This window comes from Sciurus vulgaris (genome assembly GCF_902686455.1).
Source record: "Sciurus vulgaris genome assembly, chromosome: 4".
In the NCBI taxonomy this organism is placed as follows: Eukaryota; Metazoa; Chordata; class Mammalia; order Rodentia; family Sciuridae; genus Sciurus; species Sciurus vulgaris.
In genome coordinates this window covers 158176906-158202652 of record NC_136464.1, presented here as the reverse complement: position 1 = coordinate 158202652, position 25747 = coordinate 158176906, and the positions used below count along the sequence as shown (strand labels likewise).

Genomic DNA, 25747 nt, shown 5'->3' with positions numbered 1-25747 from the left:
ATAGGCTTATGGTTACTCTGTAGGTTTCCAGAACCTTTTCTTAAGGGTGAGATCAATATTAGCAGTGCCCAGTTCAGACAATATGCAACCCTAAACCATATAGCCCCTATGAGGACATTAACAATATTGTCATTATAAACAGAATGAGTTCAATTATTATCTTCAGTATGACAAATAGATTTGCAATAAGGTCTGCAGTTTTTAATGGAGGACAGAGAGGGTGGGGAGGAGTGTAGGATATAGCTGTTAATGGGATAAGAAAAGATTATATAGAAGTTCTAGATCATAGAAAGAGTGACAGTGTAATCAAGAAGTTGGTTGTTAGCATGCAAAAAGGTAGAAAGAGACTCTGAGGAAACAGGTAAACAAAAGGAGAAGAGAGTGAGAAAAGTAAAGAAATAAAAACTTAAAATTTTTCAATGAGGAGAAAAAAAAATCTACATTATAACAGTCATATAGTATTCAAACCTCCGAGTCTTCAGTAGCCTAATGTATGAGAAGTACCTGACAATGAGCTTCCAGTCTCCAGCAGGCCTCTCAGAATGCCATTTGCCCCACCTAAAGATGGGAGATAGGGCTTCCAATATTATCCAAGATGGCCACTCTGGCTTCCAAATGTGTTGGCAAATGGGGAGCTGCAGCTCAGGGTGTGGGCGGGTCGGCTGGAGGTCCTGGAGGCAGGGTGCAGTTGGTTGGGCAGGGGTCCTGGAGGTGGGGTATAGTCGGTCTGGTTGTGGGATCCTGGAGGCAGGGTGCATCCAGGTCTGGAGGTCCCGGTAGTAGGGTGCAGTTAGTCAGTCTGGTGGTCCTGGTGGCGGGGAGCAATCAGTCAGTCTGAGGGCCCCAGAGGCAGGGAATAGTCAGTTGGGCTGAGGGGTCCTGTAGATGGGGCTCAATCCATCCAGCCAGGGGTCCTACAGGTCCTGTCTGTTGTCTCAAAATTGCGGCAACCATGTGTAACCAAACCTGCAGGTACTGTGACAGTGAATTTCCAGGCAACAGCAGGCAGCTAGCACTCCACGGGCTGTCTGCGGTCAGTCTGCTGTTTGCTGTCTGACGATTGGCAGGTGAACGTCAGGCAGTGGGTGATGGATAGGTGAAAGGCCGCCGATGGACAGGCAAGAGGCAGGCAAGTGGCAGATGGTAGGTGCCAGCAGTGAGCAATCTACACTCAAAAAGTAGTTGATATGTTGGCAACCTACAGGTAATCTCAGTAGACAAATGGGGTATACAGCAGGGGATCAATAAGCAACAAAAACTGCCTCATCAAGAAACAGATATCCTCTGCTTGAAACCCAAGTTACGGAGCGACAAGGAATGCAGCCTCCCTCCAGTCCGCCATCTTGGATCTCCAAGAGTTAACTTCTTAAAGGTTATAATGCATAAATAATTCTGTTGACGAGTCTTTCAAAACCTTTTGCTTTTAAAGTTTACTTTAAATTTATATTGGAAATCCAAGAGCAGTAGATATAAGCTGTGATTTTTAACTTTGTTCAGTTAAAGGAGTCATGAAATACCACTACACATCTCCTAGAATGGCTAAAATCCAGCGCCAGGTGCTGATGAGGATATGAGTAACAAGAACATTTACTCACTGCCGACGTGAATGCAAAATGGTATAAATACTTTGGAAGACAGTTTGCAGTTTCTTACAAAAATAAACATACTGTTACCAGCGACCACAGTCTTTGGTATGAACCCAAATGAATTGAAAACTTACATCATATAGAAACCTGCTTATTTAAAAAAATTATCCCTAAAGTTCCCTGAGGAAGTGTGCTATTTCTGCTTCTCAGCAGCCCTTTCTTTTGCATAAAAACAAAGAGTTTATCCTGCCATTCTTTAGCTTATGAGATTCTCAAGTTATTTGGGAAATGTGTATTTGGGTATGAACTTGTTTTTACCTGGTTCATATTTTTTTACTTTTTTATTAGAGCTGTGTTACTTTTCATTTGCTAAACCAAGATTGATACATTATTATTAATCAAAGCCTTAACATCAGGTTTTACCCTTCCTGTTGTACAGTGCTATGGATTTTTGGGGGGGTGGGTACCAGGGTTTGAACCTGGGGTACTCAGCCACTGAGCCACATCCCCAGCCCTATTTTGTTTTTTTTTGTTTTAAATTTAGAGACAGGGTTTCACTGAGTTACTTAATGCCTTGCTTTTGCTGAGGCTGGCTTTAAACTCATGATCCTCCTGCCTCAGCCTCCCCAGCTGCTGGGTTACAGGCATGGGTCACCACGCTCAGCTGTGCTATGGGTGTGTGTATATATATATAACATATATATGGATTTTGACATGTATATATAATGTCATCTATCCATCATTACAATATTATATAGAATACACTGCCCTAAAAATCCTGTGCTCCACTTGTTCACCCCTTCCTCCTTCCAAATCCCTGGCAACCTCTGATGTTTTTACTCTCTAATTTTCACTCCCAGATGTTGCCTGTAGTCACCTTTCTGTATCCACCAGTTCTGCCTGCACAGATCAACCAACCATGGATTGAAATATTTATTTTAAAGTTGAGCACATGCAAATTACTTTTCTTATCCTTATTCCCTAAAAAATGCTATATAACAACTGATTTCATAGTGTTTACATGGAATTAGGAATTATGGGACGTCAATTGCTGGGTGTAGTGGTTTATGCCTGTAATTCCAGTTACTTGGGAGGTAGAGGCAAGCAGGTTGCAAATTTGAAGCCAGCTTCATCAATTTAGCAATAACCGGTCTCAAAATTAAAAAGGACTAAGGAGTGCCCTTGTGTTCAACCCCTAGTACTACTAAATAAAAAGTATTCTATAGTATAGTATAGTAAGGTCATTTAAAGTATACAGGAGTGTATGTGTAGATTATATGCAAATGTCATGCTATTTTATACAAGGGACTGGAGCTTCCTTAGATATTGTTATATATAGAAGATACTGGAACCAATCCCCTGCAGATACTGAGAGACTACTATAGTTTTAATCATAGAATATATCCTTTTTATACAGGCTTCCATCACTTAGCAATGTTCATTTAAGGTTTTTCATTCTTTTTATTCTTTTTGTTTGTTTTTTTTTAAATTTTGAGACAGGGTATCACTAAGTTGCTGAGGGCCTTGCTAAGTTGCTGAAGCTGGCTTTGAACTTGTGATCCTCCTGCCTCAGCTTCCCAGATTGCTGGGATTACAGGCATGCTTTATTTCTTTTTAATGCTGAATACTATTCCAGCATTTAAATGTACAGTTCGTTTATTCATTCACCTGTTGAAGGATATCTTTGTTCTAAACTTTGGCAATTATGAAAAAAATTGCTGTAAACATTCATGAACAGATTTTTGTGTAGACAGAAGTTTTCAACTCATTTAGGTTCATACCAAAAAGTGTGGTTGCTGATAACAGTATGTTTATTTTTGTAAGAAACTAACCGCACCAAAGTATGTATGCCATTTTGCCTCCCCATCAGCACTTGGTATTGTCGATGTTTTGAATTTTAGCCATCCTAGGAGATGTGTAGTGGTATTTCATTTGGTTTAATTTTTAAAATCAATTTCAAAAACTTGATATGGCTACTTTCTATTATCTTTAATTAAAAATCTCATTAAAGGAGAAGGTTGGATATTTTGTCAAAGTAGAGTTTTTGGTTATATGTATTTTTGGTTTACTACTGATTATATCTATTCCATGTTACTTGAGAAATTAGAGTATAATGAGATGTTTTGCTGCTACAAATAGTATTTGCTGCTACAGATAGTTATAAGTTAATTTGATCTTCATTTTACTTTAATAGTATACAGCTTATTTTTCCAAAGGCTCTTTAAGTTAGAGATTATAAGATCACTTAAAGGAACTATTTTTAAGAGCATTTTTTTCCCTGAGAAGTGCCTTGGGTGCCAAATTTGTAGTCACTAACAACCAATATGATAGAACCACAGGTGTACTTCATGCTCTGGATAGTCAAAAATAATGTACTTTAATGCATTATAAGAAAACAATACATCATATTGAAAAACTGAATTGATTTGATATTGATAGAACTACCTACAGCTTTAGAAACCCTGTTGGAATATTATTGTCTTAGAAAGTAGATGTGTTCATCAAGAATAAAATATTACATTTTGCTACATACAGCTCACTTTCTGTATAAAGCTATAGTTCATTCATAGAACCAGTATTTGGTCAGTGCCCATATCAGTCATTACATTATTGTAATTGCTAGGGATGTGGTGATAATGTCTATTGCAAGGATCTCATGGCATAATGAAGGATATAAGAACTATATAGTGTATGCCAAACCCTTTGGTGAACATATAAGAGGGCAGGTACTTAATCTCACCTTAGAGACCACAGGAGTTTTCTAGAAGAGGTAGGTTCTAAATTGAAGCCTGAAAGGATATTCCAGGTTAAAAGGAAAAGAGTGAAAGAGAAATATTTAAGAATTGCAAGTAGTTGGATATAACTAAAAAGTTAGAGTGTGAAAGAATGGCATTGTAAAAAATTAAGTACATTGGACTGGAGTATAGCTAATAGTAGAGTGCATGTTTAACATGTGCAGAGCCCTGGATTCAATCCCAAGCACCAAAACATACAAAACAAAAACAAAGTCAAATCATGAAAGGTCTTATTACTACAGAGTTTTGTTACAGAATTTGAATTTGATTTCAGATTTCTTCAGTAGAAAAGTGATGTGGTCAGATTGCATATCTTGGCAGATTTTCAGTTAAGGTCCTTTTCTTTAACTTTGTTCTCCATGATAATTTAGTACTGTGGAAACTAAATGGTAGAACATATCACTTTCCCCTTTGTGTTCCTCTTGTGTACATTTTTTTAAAATTTATTTTTATTGTAAACAAATGGGATACATGTTGTTTCTGTTTGTACATGGAATAACAGCGTACCATTTGCATATTCATAAATTTACATAGAGTAATGATGTTTGATTCATTCCATTATTTTTTTCCTTCCCCCCCACCCCTCCCACCTCTCTTTTCCCTCTATACAGTCCCTCCTTCCTCCATTCTTATCCCACTCCCACCCCCCATTAAGAGTCATCATCTGCTTATCAGTGAGATCATTCCTCTTTTGGATTTTTGAGATTGTCTTATCTCACTTAACATGATATTCTCCAATTTCATCCATTTGCCTGCAAATTCCATAATTTTATTATTCTTTATAGCTGAGTAATATTCCATTGTATATATACATACCACAGTTTCTTTATCCATTCATCAATTGAAGGGCATCTAGGTTGGTTCCATAGTCTGGCTATTGTGAATTGAGCCGCTATGAACATTGATGTGGCTGTATCTCTGTAGTGTGCTGATTTTAAGTCCTTTGGGTATAGGCCGAGGAGTGGGATAGCTGGGTCAAATGGTAGGTCCATTCCAAGTTTTCTAAGGAATCTCCACACTGCTTTCCAGAGTGGCTGCACTAATTTGCAGTCCCACCAGCAATGTATGAGTGTACCTTTTTCCCCACATCCTCGCCAACACCTATTGTTGCTTGTGTTCTTGATAATCGCCATTCTAATTGGGGTGAGATGGAATCTTAGTGTAGTTTTGATTTGCATTTCTCTTATTACTAAAGATGTTGAACATTTTTTCATATATCTGTTGATTGCTTGTACATCTTCTTCTGTGAAGTGTCTGTTCATTTCCTTAGCCCATTTGTTGATTGGGTTATTTGTATTCTTGGTGTAGAGTTTTTTGAGTTCTTTATATATTCTGGAAATTAGTGCTCTATCTGAAGTATGGGTGGCAAAGATATTCTCCCACTCTGTAGGCTCCTTCTTCACATTGCTGATAGTTTCCTTTGCTGAGAGAAAGCTGTTTAGTTTGAATCTATCCCAGTTATTGATTCTTGCTTTTATCTCTTGTGCTATGGGAGTCCTGTTAAGGAAGTCTGATCCTAAGCCAACAAGTGAAGATTTGGACCTACTTTTTCTTCTATAAGATGAAGGGTCTCTGGTCTGATTTCAAGGTCCTTGATCCATTGTGAGTTGAGTTTTGTGCAGGGTGAGAGATAGGGGTTTAGTTTCATTCTGTTGCATATGGATTTCCAGTTTTCCCAGCACCATTTGTTGAAGAGGCTATCTTTTCTCCATTGTGTATTTTTGACACCTTTGTCTAGTATTAAAAAATTGTATTTATTTGGGTTTGTGTCCGTGTCCTCTATTCTGTACCATTGATCTACCTGTCTATTTTGGTGCCAATACCATGCCGTTTTTGTTACTATTACTTTGTAGTATAGTTGAAGTTCTGGTATTGCGATACCCCCTGTTTCACTCTTCCTGCTAAGGATTGCTTTAGCTATTCTGGGTTTCTTATTCTTCCAGATGAATTTCATGATTGCTTGCTCTATTTCTGTGAGGTACGTCATTGGGATTTTAATTGGAATTGCATTGAATCTGTATAGCACTTTAGGTAGTATGGCCATTTTGACAATATTAATTCTGCCTATCCAAGAACATGGGAGATCTTTCCATCTTCTAAGGTCTTCCTTAATTTCTTTCTTCATTGTTTTGTAGTTTTCATTATAGAGATCTTTTACCTCTTTGGTTAGATGGATACCCAAGTATTTTATTTTTTTTGAGGCTATTGCAAATGGAGTTGTTTTCCTCATTTCCCTTTCAGCTGTTTCATCGCTTGCATATAAAAATGCTGTAGATTTATGCGTGTTGATTTTATAGCCTGCTATTTTGCTGAATTCATTGATGAGGTCTAGAAGTTTTCTGGAGGAGGTTTTTGGATCCTCTAAATATAGAATCATGTCATCTGCAAATAGTGACAGCTTAAGTTCCTCTTTTCCTATTCGTATCCCTTTACTTTCTTTAGTCTTCCTAATTGCTCTGGCTAGAATTTCGAGGACAATGTTGAATAGAAGTGGTGAAAGAGGACATCCCTGTCTTGTTCCTGTTTTTAAAGGGAATGGTTTCAGTTTTTCTCCATTAAGAATGATGTTGGCCATGGGCTTAGCATAAATAGCCTTTACAATGTTCAGGTATGTTCCTACTATCCCTATTTTTTCTAGCGTTTTCAGCATGAAGGGGTGTTGTATATTGTCAAATGCTTTTTCTGCGTCAATTGAAATAACCATATGATTCTTATCCTTAAGTCTGTTGACATGATGGATTACGTTTATTGATTTACGGATGTTGAACCATCCTTGCATTCCAGGAATGAACCCCACTTGATCGTGGTGCACAATTTTCTTAATACGTTTTTGGATACGGTTTGCCAATATTTTGTTAAGGATCTTAGCATCTATATTCATCAAGGATATTGGTCTAAAATTTTCTTTCCTTGATGTGTCTTTTCCTGGTTTGGGTATGAGGGTGATATTAGCTTCATAGAATGAGTTCGGTAGGGTATCCTCCTTTTCTATTTCCTGGAATACTTTGAGAAGTATTGGAATGAGTTCTTCTTTGAAGGTCTTGTAGAACTCGGCTGAGAATCCGTCTGGTCCTGGGCTTTTCTTGGATGGTAGATTTTTAATGGCTTCTTCTATTTCATTGCTTGATATTGATCTGTTTAAATCGTGTATGTCCTCCTGGTTCAGTTTGGGAGGAGCATATGTCTCTAGAAATTTGTCAATGTCTTCGGTGCTTTCTATTTTGTTGGAATACAGATTTTCAAAGTAGCTTCTCATTATGTTCTGTATCTCAGTGGTGTCTGTTTTGATATTTCCTTTTGCATCATGTATTTTAGTAATTTGAGTCTTCTCTCTCCTTCTCTTTGTTAGTGTGGCTAAGGGTTTATCTATTTTGTTTACTTTCTCAAAGAACCAACTTTTTGTTATGTCAATTTTTTGAATAGTTTCTTTTGTTTCAATTTCATTGATTTCAGCTCTGATTTTAATTATTTCCTGTCTTCTACTACTTTTGCTGTTATTCTATTCTTCTTTTTCTAGGGCTTTGAGCTGTAATGTTAGGTCATTTAATTGTTGACTTTTCATTCTTTTCTGGAATGCGCTCCATGCAAGGAATTTTCCTCTTAGTACCGCTTTCATAGTGTCCCAGAGATTTTGATATGTTGTATCATCATTCTCATTGACCTCTAAGAATTTTTTAGTCTCCTCCCTGATGTTTTTTGTTATCCATGTTTCATTCAATAGCATATTATTTAGTCTCCAAGTGTTGGAGTAATTTCCTTTTTTTACTTTGTCATTGATTTCTACTCTCAGTCCATTATGATCTGATAGAACACAAGGCAGTATCTCTATTTTTTTGCATTTCCTAAGGGCTGCTTTGTGGCATAACATATGGTCTGTTTTCAAGAAGGTTCCATGTGCTGCAGAGAAGAAAGTGTATCCACTCGTTGATGGATGGAATATTCTATATATGTCTATTAAGTCTAGGTTATTGATTGTGTTATTGAGTTCTATGGTTTCTTTGGTTGGATTTTTATTGGAAGATCTATCCAGTGGTGACAGCGGTGCGTTTAAGTCGCCCAGAATTATTGTGTTGTGGTCTATGTGATTCTTGAAATTGAGAAGGATTTGTTTCATGTACAGGGATGCACCATTGTTTGGGGCATAAATATTTACTATTGTTATGTCTTCCTGATTTATGGTTCCCTTAAGCAGTATGAAATGTCCTTCTTCATCCCTTCTGACTAACTTTGGCTTGAAGTCCACTTTATCTGATATAAGGATGGAAACCCCCGCTTTTTTACTGGGTCCATGTGCGTGGTAGGTTTTTTCCCATCCTTTCACCTTTAGTCTGTGGATGTCTTTTTCTATGAGATGAGTCTCTTACATTTTTTAAAATGTCTCTCAGTTATGAACTCTGTAAGGTTAAAGGTATGTCCTGAATTTGTATAGCACTTTAGGTAGTATGGCCATTTTGACAATATTAATTCTTCCTATCCAAGAACATGGAAGATCTTTCCGTCTTCTAAGGTGTTCTTTAATTTCTTTCTTTAGTGTTGTATAGTTCTCATTGTAGAGGTCTTTCACCTCTTTTGTGAGATTGATTCCCAAGTATTTTATTTTTTTCGAGGCTATTGTGAATGGGGTAGTTTTCCTAATTTCTCTTTCTGAAGATTCATCACTTATGTATAAAAATGCGTTGGATTTATGGGCATTGATCTTGTAACCTGCTACTTTACTGAATTCACTTATGAGTTCTAAGAGTTTTCTGGTAGAATTTCCAGGTTCCTCTAAATATATAATCATGTCATCAGCGAACAGGGATAGTTTGAGTTCTTCTTTTCCAATTTGTATCCCTTTAATTTCTTTGGTTTGTCTAATTGCTCTGGCCAGAGTCTCAAGAATGATGTTGAGTAGAAGTGGTGAAAGAGGGCATCCCTGCCTTGTTCCAGTTTTTAGGGGGAATGCTTTCAGTTTTTCACCATTTAGAATGATATTAGCCATGGGCTTAGCATAAATGGCCTTTACAATGTTAAGGAATGTTCCCACTATCCCTATTTTTTCTAGTGTTTTGAGCATGAAGGGGTGCTGTATTTTATCAAATGCTTTTTCTGCATCTATTGAAATAATCATGTGATTCTTGACTTTAAGTCTATTGATATGGTGAATGACATTTATTGATTTCCTGATGTTGAACCAACCTTGCATCCCTGGGATGAAACCCACTTGGTCATGGTGCACTATCTTTTTAATATGTTTTTGTATGCGATTTGCTAAAATTTTGTTGAGAATTTTTGCGTCAATGTTCATTAAGGATATTGGTCTGAAATTTTCTTTCCTTGATGAGTCTCTGTCTGGTTTAGGTATCAGTGTGATATTGGCTTCATAGAATGAGTTTGGGAGGGTTCCCTCCTCTTCTATTTTATGGAATACTTTGAGAAGTATTGGAATGAGCTTCAATGCAATTCCAATTAAAATCCCAATGATGTACCTTACAGAAATAGAGCAAGCAATTATGAAATTCATCTGGAAGAATAAGAAACCCAGAATAGCTAAAGCAATCCTTAGCAGGAAGAGTGAAACAGGGGGTATTGCAATACCAGATCTTCAACTCTACTACAAAGCAATAGTAACAAAAACGGCATGGTATTGGTACCAAAATAGAAAGGTAGATCAATGGTACAGAATAGAGGACACGGACACAAACCCAAATAAATACAATTTTCTCATACTAGACAAAGGGGCCAAAAATATGCAATGGAGAAAAGATAGCCTCTTCAACAAATGGTGCTGGGAGAATTGGAAATCCATATGCAACAGAATGCAACTAAACCCATTTCTCTCACTATGCACGAAACTAAACTCAAAATGGATTAAGGACCTCGGAATCAGACCAGAGACCCTGCAGATTATAGAAGAAAAAGTAGGTCCAAATCTTCACCTTGTTGGTCTAGGATCAGACTTCCTTAACAGGACTCCCATAGCACAAGAAATAAAAGCTAGAATCAACCACTGGGATAAATTCAAACTAAAAAGCTTTCTCTCAGCAAAGGAAACTATCAGCAATGCGAAGAAAGAGCCTACAGAGTGGGAGAATATCTTTGCCAATCATACTTCAGATACAGCACTAATGTCCAGAATCTATAAAGAACTCAAAAAACTCTACTTCAAGAATTCAAATAATCCAGTCGACAAGTGGGCTAAGGAAATGAATAGACACTTCACAGAAGAAGATCTACAATCTATCAACAAACATATGGAAAAATGTTCAACATCTCTAGTAATAAGAGAAATGCAAATCAAAACCACCCTAAGATTCCATCTCACCCCAATTAGAATGGCGATTATCAAGAATACAAGCAACAACAGGTGTTGGCGAGGATGTGGGGAGAAAGGTACACTCATACATTGCTGGTGGGGCTGCAAATTAGTGCAGCCACTCTGGAGATTCCTTAGAAAACTTGGAATGGACCCTCCATTTGACCCAGCTATCCCACTCTTTGGCCTATACCCAAAGGACTTAAAATCAGCATACTACAGAGATATAGCCACATCAATGTTCATAGCTGCTCAATTCACAATAGCCAGACTGTGGAACCAACCTAGATGCCCTTCAGTTGATGAGTGGATAAAGAAACTGTGGTATATATATACAATGGAATATTACTCAGCCATAAAGAATGATAAAATTATGGCATTTGCAGGCAAATGGATGAAATTGGAGAATATCATGCTAAGTGAGATATGCCAAAGGACGAATGATATCGCTAATAAGTGAAGGATGACATATAATGGGGGGGAGGGAAGGGTTAGTGTTAGGGTTAGAGTTAGGGGTAGGGAGGGGGGCAAGTATGGAGGAAGGAACTACTGTATAGAGGGTAAAGAGGGGTGGGAGAGGTGGGGGGAAGGGAAAAAAAAAAAAGAAAAAAAGGTATGTCCTGAATTGGATTACCCAAAAGGTCTTATGCATATTATATGTTTAATGTGGTTATTAAATGGGGAAGACATCTCTTGAGACATGCCTTCTTGGGGAAAATCAGCTCCGTCTATGTTGTCCTTCTCAGTATGGATGAGACCTTTTGGTTTTAGTACTTCCAGAATAGGAAAATTCAAAATCCAGGGTGTATACAACCTCACCAAATTATTGTACTGTTTTAGGAAAAGATATTACCAATGGTGAACATAAAAGCTGTCGCACAATGAAAGCTAAAGTGAAACAAGAAAATGATGTTACCAGTCCACCTCTAAATTCTTGTCTTAGTGAAAGGTATGCTGAAGTTGCTATATTTAAATATTTACAGGAAACATTTTCCTACGTATTTGTTTCATGGAAACAAACCTAATTTTTATACTATATTTTGGCTGAGGAATTTCTGTAAATCATCTTTTAGTTTGTTTCCTTTAACTAAATAAATTTTACATTGGAAACATTTATTTTGTTTTCCTTGTAATGAATTGGCTAGTTTTCTTTACATCCTGTGACTTTCTAACAAAAATATTAATGATAATAGGCAGTAAGTCATTGAAACACAAATTTAAATTATTTGTGTACTTTGAATCTTTGGCAGGGAATGTGATAATATTATAGATGTATTTTACATAATTTTTAAATTCAAAACAATTTCTAGGCATTGAAATTTATGAGTACTTTATACATCACTTTAAATGGGCATTTTAAATCTCACTTAGTGGTTACTTATGTCTTCATAAGAGAATTTACTTCTTAAAAAGTAGCATAAAATATTAAAAAGTAGTATAATTCTAGCAATTGATGTGACTAAGAGTCTTTTTTTAAAAATAATAAAATTAGCTAGTGTTTTGTCTCTTTGCCATTTTTTTAATTATCTGAGGGAATTTGTTTTATTTTTAGTCCTCTTGCTCTACGATGTACACGTGTAACACCACAAAGAGAAAAGCCAGGTATGATTAAAAACAAGGCTTTTTTATGTTTAAAATCATGGAAATGTTTATAAAAGTAAAGTGTGATAAATTTCTCTTTTTTTACTTCCAGTGGCATGTGGAAGTTTATTTCATACACCAAAGCTTGTAAAGGTAAATAGTCTGTTTGGTTTACTTATGGTGTATTATTTGAGAATTTGACAGTGACATCAGCCCTTTGCCCTGAAATTTACAGATCTTTACCTAGCATATTGCCTCACATAGGTGTTCAGTAAATGATAAATTTTTTTAAAAGTATGAATGAAAAAATATTCTTAATCAGCATGTTTCCATGAAATAAACTATTGTATTTCTTTCTAGGGTCAGACACCAAAACATATTTCTGAAAGTCTAGGAGCTGAAGTGGATCCTGATATGTCTTGGTCAAGTTCTTTAGCTACACCTCCAACCCTTAGTTCTACTGTACTCATAGGTAATACTAGCAAATGTGTATTACTTAAAAGAAAAGGCAGATGAGAATGATGTCATCTCTAATGCTTCTGTTAAGAGGAAAACATAAAAAGAAAATATTAGATGATACTTTCTTTGCTAAGCGTGTTGGTAATTCAGAATAATTTTACTTTATTTAGTTGTAAGGTGGAATAAATTACAAGTGGTATTCTGTAAGAGTCAAACATTATTTTTTAGTCCTGTATTAATGTATAATATTTCATAAATACTCATTTACCTATACATATAAGCATTTTAGAGCTAGTATTTTGTGTAAATGTGAATTTTTAACAAATAATTTTGATACTTTGGATATTAAAACAGTACTTAATAAGCTTTGCTCCCTCTACATGAATCTGTTCTTCAGATCTTTATTGATAGTGATACTAAATTTTTTAAAATATTTTTTTAGTTGTCCATGGACCTTCATTTTATTTATTTATATGTGGTACTGAGAATCAAACCCAGTACCTCACACATGCTAGGCAAGCGCTCTACTACTGAGCCACAACCCCAGCCCCAAGTGATACTAAATTGAAGTCTTAAATTTCACAGTTATAATCATACATCTGTGTGTTTACCTGAAATGTTTTATTTATCCATCCATTGGACTCTACTAAGCTGTGTGTATGTTCACCGTGGTTTTCTTGACAAGTAGTTGGTATTAAACAAATCTTTAAGCAAATCAGTGTATTTTGAATATGACTTTAGTACACGACATTTAACTCTTTTGAATAAATGGGTCAGTGAATAAATTAATAATGTCTTTAATTTACCAGGATCTCAAAATATTTCCTGTTAGAAAGTAACTTAATATCTCCAAGTAGCCAAGATTTGGCAAGTAGCAACTTAATACTTGAAAGGCTATGAACATTTCTTTAAATTTTTTTTTATAAGGTTAAGTAAATACAGGTTTAAAGAAATGTACATAAATGTCATTAAATACAATGTTCACAGTTATGTATTTGGAAGCTCATCTAAGTAGATATATCTCACTTTATAGGCAAGGCATGAAAGATTAAGTAATACTGGAGAAAAACAAATATTCATCAACAACATTTTTTTAAGAAGACATTGGGGGCTGGGATTGTGGCTCACTGGTAGAGCGCTTGCCTAGCATGTGTAAGGCTCTGGGTTCAATCCTCAGCACCACATAAAATAAATAAAGGCATTGTGTCCATCCACAACTAAAATAAATATTAAAAAAAGAAGACATTTTACTGAATCATTGTCCCTCATTAGTAGTTGTGAAATTAATTTTCTGAGTCATACACTTTTTTCCATTTTTTAAGTACAACAAAAAGAATAGAAAAGTCAGAGTATGCTAGGCATGGTGGCACATGCCTATAATCCCTTGGGAGAATTGGAAGGCTGAGGCAGGAGGATTGCAAGTTCAAGGCTAGCCAAGGCAATTTAGTAAGACCCTGTCTCAAAATAAACAAAGAGGGATGGGGATATAGCTCAGTGGTAGAGCATCCCTGGGTTCAGTTCCTAGTACTGAGAGAAAAGAAAAAAAAGAAGCACACATAGTTACAGTTGACAGTTTAGCAAGTGAAAAATACAGTGTATCCAATTAAGTTTTAGGTAAACAATGAATAATTTTTAGTATATTACTTCATGGGACATAGTACTAATAAAAAATTATTCATTGTTCTAAAATTCAAATTTAATGAGATGTCTTGTATTTTATCTGGCTTCCTTAAAAATAGTAAAGTTTGTTTTATAAAACTTTTTACTTAGATGTTTGTCTATGTGCATGCACACTCATGATTTTTATATATATGTACACATACACATTTATAAATAAATATATATACACTCACATATTTAATACATTACTGTGGGTTGTACGCATACGCAAGTCATGAGTTTGTTACAACCATGGAATATTTTGTTTGTTCTACCAAAATAAACATTCCATATAGATTCCTCATTAGCTGGAAGTGATTTGACTTTCTTTTGTTGCTTACATGAAATAATTAAGGTAAAAAGCATTAAAAAACTGAGTGTTTAACATCCAACATGCCTTTAGGCTGCATTATGGCTAAATAATGCTAAATTCTCTAAGCTTTAGTTTTTATGTCACAACCTTGCAGCTTCATCTGATTTTCTAAGTCTCTGTTGGGACAGTGATTTACCATAAAGTCAGGATTACCAAACCATATTTTCTTACCACCTCGTGAGTGATGCTGAAGAATTGAGGATGACTAATTCACTATGTTCATTGTGAATTAATTTCTTTTTTTTTTTTTATTGTAAACAAATGGGATACATGTTGTTTCTCTATTTGTACACGGAGTCAAGGCATACCATTTGTGTAATCATAAATTTACATAGGGTAATGTTGTTTGATTCATTCTGTTATTTTGTTCCCTTCCCTCCCACCCCTCCCACCCCTCTTTTCCCTCTATACAGTCCTTCCTTCCTCCATTCTTACCACCCTCCTTATCCCTAACCCTAAACCAAACCCTAACCCTAACGCTAACCCCTCCCACCCCCCATTTTATGTCCTCATCCACTTGTCAGCAAGATCATTCATCCTTTTGTTTTTTTGAGATTGACTTATCTCACTTAGCATGATATTCTACAGTTTCATCCATTTGCCTGCAAAAGCCACAATTTTATCATTCTTCATGGCGGAGTAGTATTCCATTGTATATATATGCCACAGTTTCTTTATCCATTCATCAACTGAAGGGCATCTAGGTTGGTTCCACAATCTGGCTATGGTGAATTGAGCAGCAATGAACATTGATGTGGCTGTATCTCTGTAGTATGCTGATTTTAAGTCCTTTGGGTATAGGCCAAGGAGTGGGATAGCTGGGTCAAATGGTGGTGTGAATTAATTTCTATTATACTTGGGTCAATTTTGTTTCATATGTCATTTAATTAAATAGGGTTTTTCTTTGTTTGGTTTCTGACTATACAGATTTTTGCATTAAATTTAGTGTGTAAAATATACAGTATAAGTAAATCGAATTTTTATTTTACAGTCAAAGATGAGGAAGCATCTGAATTTGTATTTCCTAATGATACTACTACTGTAAGTAAATGTCAAATTAATTATACTGTCAAAATTACTAATAATTTTAGAATGTCTTGATAAATTATTTGCCCTGCACTTTTCATTCCTAATTCATAGTTTGCCTAAGCCTTTGAGAAAGTCTCTAAACCTGATCCTACATGTAATTTCTTTGATGTCCTGAAAAACTCCCTGTAGCATTGAAAGTATTTATACTAGTGAATTTTTAAAACTTTTTTTTTTTTTTTTTTTGCAGATTTTGAAAAGCTGTTTTTCTACCCATGATAAAAGTCTGATGAAAAATGATAGATTTAGCCCTTCTGTGACTGACAGTGAAAACAAAAATCAAAGAGAAACTAGCAGCCATGGTAAATCTTTCTGTTTAGTTGAATATGTTTTTAATTGACGTCATTTCTCTTCTTAAAGAGAAAACATTGCTTTTCCTTTCTGGACTACTGAAGTCAAGATAATGAAGGTAGAAACTAACTGAATTTAGATGACAGTACTTAAGCATCATGCAAAGATGGTACTATTCAGTATATTGTAACAGACACAAAGCCTATTGCTCAAAATTTTCAGAGAAAAGAAATAATATCTATAGTTATCAAACTATGGAGTAATTTTTTTTCTAATTAAAAAGTAAATAGTTGCAGATATCACAAATTACATATTCAGATTATTGGAATATTGCATTTTTCTTAGAATGGAAAAATTTGTACAATTGGATATCTGTGTGTAGTATTATGTATATAAGTGTGTGTGTTTGGGTAATAAAATCAAATCTTACTCTCAGTTTTTGTAGCACACCAAAATTGACTTATAACATCTGGCTTGATATTTCTTAGAATATTAGATTGACTATATAATAAACTTTTAAAGGTGAGCTTTAACTGCATAGAGCTGGTAAAGAAAGATCATTAGAGAATGATATGAATAAAGGGCTTTGGGTACATTGGCATCAGATTCTGCCAGAGGAATATGGGAAGGCTGATTTGAAAAAAAAAAAAAAAAAAAACCTAACCCTGAGAATAACCACTTACTGAATTATATATTATTTAACATATATTATTCCTAATAAAGTTTATGAGAATTATATAAATTTTATAGTTGTATTATAAAATATCATTTACATGCTTCTATTTTAAATTTTAACAGGATTGGATAAAATGTTAGGGAATTCATCTAGTAAAGTAAATAGCTGCAAAAACCACCTTGGAAAGTCAATGCCAAGTGCACAAGAAGATCAAGTACATGAAATAGTTGTAGATATTTCTGAAGAAGATAGCTTTTCATTACATTCTTCTAAGTATGAAACAGGAAATCTACAAAGAATAAGAATGGGAAAGACCAGGAAAAAAATTTTCAGTGAAACAAGAACTGATGAATTCAATGAAGAAGCTAAAAGCCAAATGAAAGAAAATAAACAATCATTTGCATCTGTAATTGAACCAAGTGGTAGTGGTCCTTTAGATTCAAATATAAGAAATCAGAAGCCCATTAGCAATGAAGGTGACAAAATCTCTAAGGAAGTTGTACCATCTTCAGGCTGCGAATGGTCTCAGCTAACCCTCTCAGGTCTAAATGAAACTCAGATGGAGAGAATGCATCTATCGCATATTTCTTGTAACCACAATAATTCAGAAAAAGACTTAGTAGACACCAGGAAAGAATGTACTGACTGTATTATTTCAGAAAATTCTTTGCCACATATTTCTAGTCTGCCAAATTCAGAAAAGATAATAAATGAGAAGACACTGGTAGATAAGAGAGTTGAGGGGCAGCATCTCAAATCTCATGAAGACTTCATTCTTGCAGTAATGCAGGCATCATCTGAAATTTCTCCAGTAGTTTCTCCACTTCAGGGTATCAAAAAGTCTATATTCAAGACAAGAGAACCATCTAAAGAGACTTTCAGTAGAGTTTTCTCAGATAATATAGCAAATCAGAACTTTAAAGAAAACACTAATGCCCCTGAAAGTAGATTGAACATACATGCTATTTGCTCACAGAAGGAGGATCCTTTATGTCCGAGTTCAGTTGATAATGGAAGCTGGCCAGCCACTGTCACGCATACTTCTAAACATACAGGTTTAATATCCACTTTAAAAAAAAAACCAAAAAAGTTTATTTATGCTATAACTGATGAAGCATCTTATCAAGGAAAAGAAATACAGAAAGACCAGAAGTCAGGACTAACTCATTCTGCAGCCCAATTTGAAGCAAATGCTTTTGAAGTACCACTTACATTTACAAGTTCTGATTCAGGTACCTGTTTTTTTTTTTTTTAATTTTTCAAATAGTGCGTATGGTTTTATGGTATTAAGTTCTCTTGCATACATAAACTATGTAAATTTCATTGATCTTTTTTTTAAAACACACTGCCTGCTTTCCTTCTGTAGTTCTTTAGATCTCTAGCTTATATGCAATCCCAGGCAGTATCTGTCTACATTGAACACTTTTGATTACCAGTCTTTAGGAACATTTCATTCAAACCTGTTTGATGAGTTTGCACTATATATATATATATATATATATATATATATATATATATAAAACCACCATCACTTTCTTTTCTGTTCTTTTTTGTAACAGCATCTCACTTTGTTACTTAGGCTGATTTCAAACTCATGGGCTCAAACAGTCCTGCCTCAGCCTCACAAGTAGCTGGGAATATAGGCATCACTGTTATAACCCACTCTATCACTCTTGAGATAGCTTTGGATTCATAAACATTGAGAACCTGGCTACTTAATTACTGCTTTAATTTTTAAAGTGTTTATTATATGCAAATAGGACAATTCTGTAAAAATGTGGCACCACTTGACTCATATTTTCTCTAAAGCACATCAGAACTAGAGAAAAAACTAATTGCTACCTAATTTAATATAGTCCTAAAATAATGATTTTTTGTTGCTGTTGTTATTACATAGACTTAAATATTTAGAGATTGCTTCAAATTACTGCTCTGTCTCTGGGTCTCCAAAGTGTACACAGTGAAACTCTTGCTTTAGCAACAGTTCACTTAACAATTCCTAAACTGTATGTTAAAGAAGTGATTTTAAAGTGTGAAATGGGCATGCACCTGTACTCCCAGCTACTTGAGAGGCTGAGGCAATAGGAGTGCTTGAGGCCAGCCTGGGCAACATAGTGGTTTTTATTTCCCTCTGAGAAAATGTGAATGGGTGGTTTTGGCTCAGTCAGTAGGGTTGGTGGTATTGAAGTACATAAAAACTATTTAAGGTTTAGGTTAAATTTCCATAAGATATGTTTGATGCTATTTGTATCAGAGTTAAAGCCAAAAAAGTAGTTAGTATATAGTATAGTCACTGATTAAATGAGATTAAGAACTTTGACTTACTAATAGGAAATTCAAAGGCTAGAGAAAAGAAATTGAACAAAACACTTTCATTTATCTTTATAGTTGAGATTAGGACATCTTTGGGGGCCTTCTTATATAGACCCTGTTTTTCAAAAATTTTTTTTTTTTTTTTGTTACAAACAATTAAGGTTTCTTTTCTAATTTCTCTGTCTTTTATACATCCTAATACACAAGTATTAACAATGAACTTTTCCAATTTTTCAATAAAAAGGTTATTTTGAAAATTTTAAAATTTATGGTAGCTAGCTATTTCCTTGAACTAGATACTCATCTTGATTGAGTTGATATGTATTATTAAAAACAATACCTAGGCCCTGTTTATCTTTAGTGAGAAAATGTAATGACTTCAAAGTAGTATTTCGAATTTTGCTTTAAATCTGACATTCCCATGTTTTGCTTTCATGTAACTCTTGATTTAAATACTACCTTATTAGTAAAAACTATTTAGTTAATGTGATTGTTAGTACTTTAATTTTATCTTGTCACTTTGTGTTCTTATATTAGGTTTATTGCATACTTCTGTCAAAAGAAATTATTTACAGAATGATGCTGAAGAACCAACTTTGTCTTTAACCAACTCTTCTGGGACAATTCTGAGGAAATGTTCCAATGATCAAAATAGTTACATTAATACAATAAAATCTCAGGATCTTAATTTTAAAGAAGCAGAAGTTCATAAAGAAAAACCACAATCATTTATAGTTCCAGAAACTGATTTTCTGTCATGCCTGCAGAAAAGACAGTGTGAAGATAATGCAGAAGTCCGAAAAGTTTCAGAGATAAAAGAAAAGGTCTTGGTTACAGCATGTCACCCTGTTGTACGGCATTTAGAAGTGGAATGTAGTGGTATTCACTGTCCATCACAGACAAGCCTTTTAGACGATGATAATACCAGCACGCTTTTGTTAACTCCCAGCTCTAAGGATCCAGGTGTGATTTCTAAAGGAAAAGAGTCATACAAAATGTCAGAGAAACTAAACTGTAAGAATTGTGAAGGTTGTATTGAATCCCCCAAAAACATCCCCATGGAAAAATGTCAAGAAACATGTTTTCTAAATGAAAATTCCAAAAACCCTGAGCTGTTATCTGAAAAACATGTTATGGTAGTATCACCTTCAATGAACATGCAATTCAACCAAAATACAAATGTAACAGTAATCCAAAAGGGCCAAGAAAAAACTCCTTTAATTTCAGAAATAACAGTCAATCCGAACTCTGAAGAACTTTTCCCAGACATTGAGAATAATTTTGTCTTTCAAACAAGTGAAAGGAACAACCCTGTTTTAGGAAATACCAAGGAACTTCATGAAGCAGACCTGAGTTGTGTAAAAGAAACTATTCCTAAGAACTCCACCATGGTAGTAGATACAGACATGGGTGATAAACAAGCAGCCCAAGTGTCAATTTCAGAAGGCATTGACTCATCAAGTACAGTCTGTGATCTTACAGAGGAGAACAGAAATAGAGTAAAGCAGCAGCTGAAAGTAACTCCAGGTCAAAATTTTAAATCAGACACCTCCTTGGCCATGAAATCAAACAAAAATAATGATTTTATGGACAAATGGGCAGCACTCTTAGATCCAGTTTCATATAGTGTTGGAGGTAGCTTCAGAACAGCTTCCAATAAAGAAATAAAACCCTCTGAACATAACATTAAGCAAGGGAAAATGCTCTTCAAAGATATTGAAGAACAGTATCCTGCTAGTTTAGCCTGCATTGAAATTGTGAATACCTTATCATTTGATAATCAGAAGAAACTAAGCAAATCTGTATTTGATTCACAGTCAGTTAATACTGTGTCTGCATATGTGCACAGTAGTGAATTTCTTTCTGATTCTGAAAATAATCACACAGCCCCTCAGATGTTGCCTTTAAAGCAAGATTTTAATTCAAACCCTAATTTAACACCTAGCCAAAAGGCAGAAATTACTGAACTTTCTACTATATTAGAAGAATCAGGAAGTCAGTTTGAATTTACACAGTTCAGAAAGCCAAACCACATAATACAGAATAATACATTTGAAGTACCTGGAAAACAGACTGTCCTAAAGAGCACTTCTGAGGAGTGGAAAGATGTTGATGTTCATCTCGCAGTTGACACCTCATCTGTTCGCAAGGTAGATAGCAACAAGAAATTTGAAGGTGCAGTTGAAGTTAAACAAAAGTTTGCCTGTTTGTTAAAAAATAACTGTAACGAAAGTGCTTCTAGTTATTTAAGAGATAAAAATGAAGAGTTCAGAGGCTTTTATTCTGCTCGTGGCACAAAATTGAGTATTTCTAGTGAAGCTCTGCAAAAAGCTGTGAAACTGTTTAGTGACATTGAGAATATCAGTAAGGAAACTTATGCAGAAGTAGATCCTAGAAGTTTCTCTTCAAGTAAATGTCATGATTCTGTAGTTTCAGTGTTTAAGAGAGAAAATCATAACAATGATAAAAATTTAAACAAAAATAATAAATGGCAACTTACAGTACAAAATAATATTGAAATAACTACTCACAGTTTGGTTGAGGAAAATACTGAAAATTACATGAAAAATACAGAAAATGAAGATAACAGATGTACTAATGACAGTAGAAATACGTGTAAATTAGAAGAATCTGATCACAGTTTTTCAAGTAAAAAGAATACAGTTTCTGTTCACAAAGATGAAAGTGACTTGCCATGTACTGATCAGTACAATACAGATCTTAAGCTACCCAGCCAGTTTATTAAGGAGGGAAGCACACAATTTAAAGAAAGTTTGTCAGATTTAACTTGTTTGGAAGTTGTGAAAGCTGAAGAAACAGGTCATGTTAATTTTTCCAATAAAGAACAGTTAACTACAGATAAGATGGAGCACAGTATAAAAGATTGTGGTATTTTTGATATATCCTTTCAGACTGCAAGTGGGAAAAATATCAGGGTCTCCAAAGAGTCATTAAATAAAGTTGTAAATTTCTTTGATCAAAAAACAGAAGAACTGAATATCTTTTCAGATTCCTTGAATTCTAAATTACTTTTTGGCATAAATAAGAAGAAAATGGACATTTCAAGGCATGGGGCAGTAGACATGGTTAAAAACAAAATGTTGAAAGAAGGTATCCCAATTGATACTGAAAGTCAATTGCTGACTCTCCAGCAGCAACCTGAATGCAAAATAGAAAATAACAAAGAACCTAACCTATTGGGTTTTCATACTGCCAGTGGAAAGAAAGTAAAAATTGCAAAGGAGTCTTTGGACAAAGTAAAAAATATTTTTGATGAAAAAAAGCAAGATGTTAGTAAAATCACCAGTTTTACTCAGCAAGATACAAAGACCCTAAAGGACAGAGAGGACTGTAAAGGGCTTGAATTAGCATGTGAGATAACAACTGTCCCCAAATGTGAAGCAATGCATAACTCTCTCAATGATGAGAAAAAGATTGTTTCTAATGAGACTGGGGTATTATCCAAGCTAAGTGACAATTTATATGGACAAACTGAACATCTTAAAACATCAAATATGTCTTTGAAAGTTAAAATGCATGAAAACATAGAGTCTACAAGCAGTCCTACAACTTCTTGCACAAATCACTCCTCTTATTCAGCCATTGGAGATTCAGCTTTAGCATTTTACACAGGAAATGGTAAAAAAATTTCTGTGAACCAGGCTTCACTATTAGAAGCAAAAAAAATGCTTAAGGAAGGAGAATTAGATCATCAAGGAAAATGTACTGCCAAGGCTGTACATTTAAAGGAATACCCTGAGGATTGTGGAAGAAATCCTTTGTATGAAAATAGTTCAAACAGTATCATGACTGAAAAAGACAAAATCCATTTCTCTGGAAAGCAAGATTCAGCTTACTTAAGTAGCATGTCTAACAGCAATTTATGCCGTTCTGATTTTTGTCATTCCAATGATATATGTAATGATTCAGGTTATCTCTCAAAAAATAAAATTTATTCTGGTATTGAGCCAGTTGTGAAGACTGTCAAAGACCAAAAAAACACTAGTTTTTCTGAAGTGTTACCCACTATAAGAGAACCGGGCACATATCCACAAATTGTAAATGAAGATACTTGTGTACAGAAACTTGCAACTAACTTTTCACCTTACAAAAGTAAAGGTACAACCACTAATTTGGCCATATCTGATACTAAAAGTTTTGAGATAGGCCCGCCAGCCTTCAGTACAGCCAGTGGTAAGATAGTCTGTGTTTCACATGACACAATAAGAAAAGTGAAAGAGATATTTACAGAAGACTGCAGTAATGTAGTTAAGCAAAACACTAAGTCAGATATTTGCCAAAGAAAAATTGTGACAGCTCATAATGAAGCACTGGATAATTCAGAGGGTGTTATTTTTCCTAACTCTTCAGATAATGAAGAATGTATGCATTCACATAAGAATTTTGCTGACATTCAAAGTGAACAAGTTTTAAAACATGACCGAAGAATGTCTGGCTCAGGGAAAGTTTTTGAAGTATCACCTTGTGTTAATTTGGAACCATCAGATACATGTAAATTTAACACAGGGGAGATTCCCAAGTCATTCTCGTCTACAAATGCTTGTGGGATTTTTAGCACAGGTAGTGGAAAATCTGTACAAATAACAGATGCTTCATTGCAAAAGGCAAGACAGGTGTTTTCTAAGATAGAAGATAATACCAACCAACTCTTTTCCAAAGTATCACGTAAGAATAATGAAGAACATTCAAACCAGTTCACAAGAGAAAAAAGGACTGTGGTACATGCCCCTCCAAACGTACTGTCACCCCAGAAAAGCTTTCTGTGTAACATAAATTCATCATCTTTTTCTGGATTTAGTACAGCAAGTGGAAAACAGGTTACAGTTTCAGAAAGTGCCTTACACAAAGTTAAGGGAATGTTAGAGGAATTTGATTTAATGAGAACTGAACAGACTCTTCAGCATTCTGCACCTAGACAAGATGTATCAAGAATGCTTCCTCTTCCTTGTATTGAAAAAAGAATTGTGGAACACTCTGTAAACCCTAAAATGGAAAAAGCCTATGATAATGAATTTGAATTATCAAATAACTATAATGTTGAAAATGGTGCTTCAGAAAATAACCACTCTGTTAAAGCATCTCCATATCTTTCTCAGTTTAAGCAAGACAAACAACACCTAGTAGTAGGAACCAAAATATCACTTGTTGAGAATACTCATCTTGTAGGAAAAGAACAAACTTTATCCAAAAACATAATAGAAATTGGCAAAACTGAAAGCTTTTCTGATGTTTCTATGAAAACAAATGTAGAAGTTTGTTCTACTTACTCCAAAGATCCAGAAAACTGTTTTGAAACAGAAGCAGTTGAGATAGCTAAAGCTTTTATGGAAGATGGCGAGCTGACAGATTCTGAACCACCAAGTCATGCCAAACATTCTTTCTTTATGTGCCAAAAAAATGAGGAAATGCTTTTGTTAAATTCAAGAACTAGAAAAAGAAGAGGAGATGCCCTTGTGTCAGTTGGTAAGTATTTTTTTAAGTTTGGTTTTGTCAAACTCTGTCTTAAAAGTGTTCAGTTGTTAGTCTTTCTGTGCTAGTGATTGGAGTATTAGATAAGCTTAGTATATTTTGTTAGGCTCCTATGTCTGGTTTGGGGGAATGTGATTTGACTTAATATTTCTAAGTCTGTACCACAAAGTCATGTTTTGAGGGCCTCTTGATATATTTTTAGAGATTTTTTAATAGTTTTATTTGAGAAATGACTATTGAAAGGTTTGAGTTTTTTTAGAAAAGTTTGAATTCTTGTTTTCATATCATAACAAAGCCTGTACAACACTTGTAACAGAGGTTCATACTCTGGCTCTTTATTTAAAAGTTGGTTTCTAATTATACTACTTACTGTGTAATATATACTACTCAGTTATACTACTTATTTGGTTTTTCTGAGCCTTAGTTTCCATTTCTAGAAAATGCAAATAAGACCTCCCCCTGAGTAGTTTTAAAGATAAAATTATATATCTAAAAGCACTTAGCACTGAATTTGACACATAGTAGGCAGAGAGCATGTAATAATAGGTGTCACTCATTTCCTTTTTCTAGGAAAGTCTATAAATATTTGCTATTATAGTATTGTGATCTTAATGCCAATGTACTGTGTTCTAACTTCTCCTTTAATATGTGTATCTAACAACTTAGTTCAACTATTAGTTCATTGGAGGTGTAAGGTTTTGGTGTTTTTGGTAGAGTCTCTGACTAGAAATAATCTTAAATGATTGAAACTGTTGATGAGTTACAGTGTAAGGAAATGCCAAACCTCACTCTACAATTCTTGAGTGGATGATCCTAAATAATTAGTTCCTTTTAAAAACCTGTAGATTGATAAAATATTTGCATTATCAGAAATCTTAGCCAACTCTGATGATGCATCTGTAATCAGAGCTACTCATGAGGCTTAGACTGGAGGATCTGAAGTTCAAGGCCAGCCTGGGCAACTTAATAAGACCCTGTCTTAATCAAAAAAGAAAAGAAAATCTTGTCCAGCCCCATTAGATTGCAAAGAAAGACACTGCAGCCAGTCAGTTAATTTTAAATCATTCTACAGATTTACTTAAATCAGGTGTTACCCAGCTCACATCCTATGCAGAGATTGCTTCATGTGCAAGTAGTAAGTTT

The 25747-nt window shown here is 34.8% G+C and overlaps 1 protein-coding gene across 6 annotated transcripts in view; it reads left to right on the top strand.

Annotated features, from left to right (window-relative positions):
- BRCA2 (BRCA2 DNA repair associated) overlaps positions 1 to 25747 on the top strand; it is a 79296-nt gene that overhangs the window by 13168 nt on the left and 40381 nt on the right. For all 6 annotated transcript variants that reach the window (XM_079137243.1, XM_079137244.1, XM_079137245.1 and 3 more), the window contains exons 4-11: positions 11517 to 11625; positions 12229 to 12278; positions 12370 to 12410; positions 12618 to 12729; positions 15740 to 15789; positions 16025 to 16136; positions 16924 to 18033; positions 19652 to 24598. In XM_079137243.1, the coding sequence (XP_078993369.1) occupies positions 11517 to 11625; positions 12229 to 12278; positions 12370 to 12410; positions 12618 to 12729; positions 15740 to 15789; positions 16025 to 16136; positions 16924 to 18033; positions 19652 to 24598 (6531 nt within the window). The remainder of the gene's footprint in view (positions 1 to 11516; positions 11626 to 12228; positions 12279 to 12369; positions 12411 to 12617; positions 12730 to 15739; positions 15790 to 16024; positions 16137 to 16923; positions 18034 to 19651; positions 24599 to 25747) is intronic.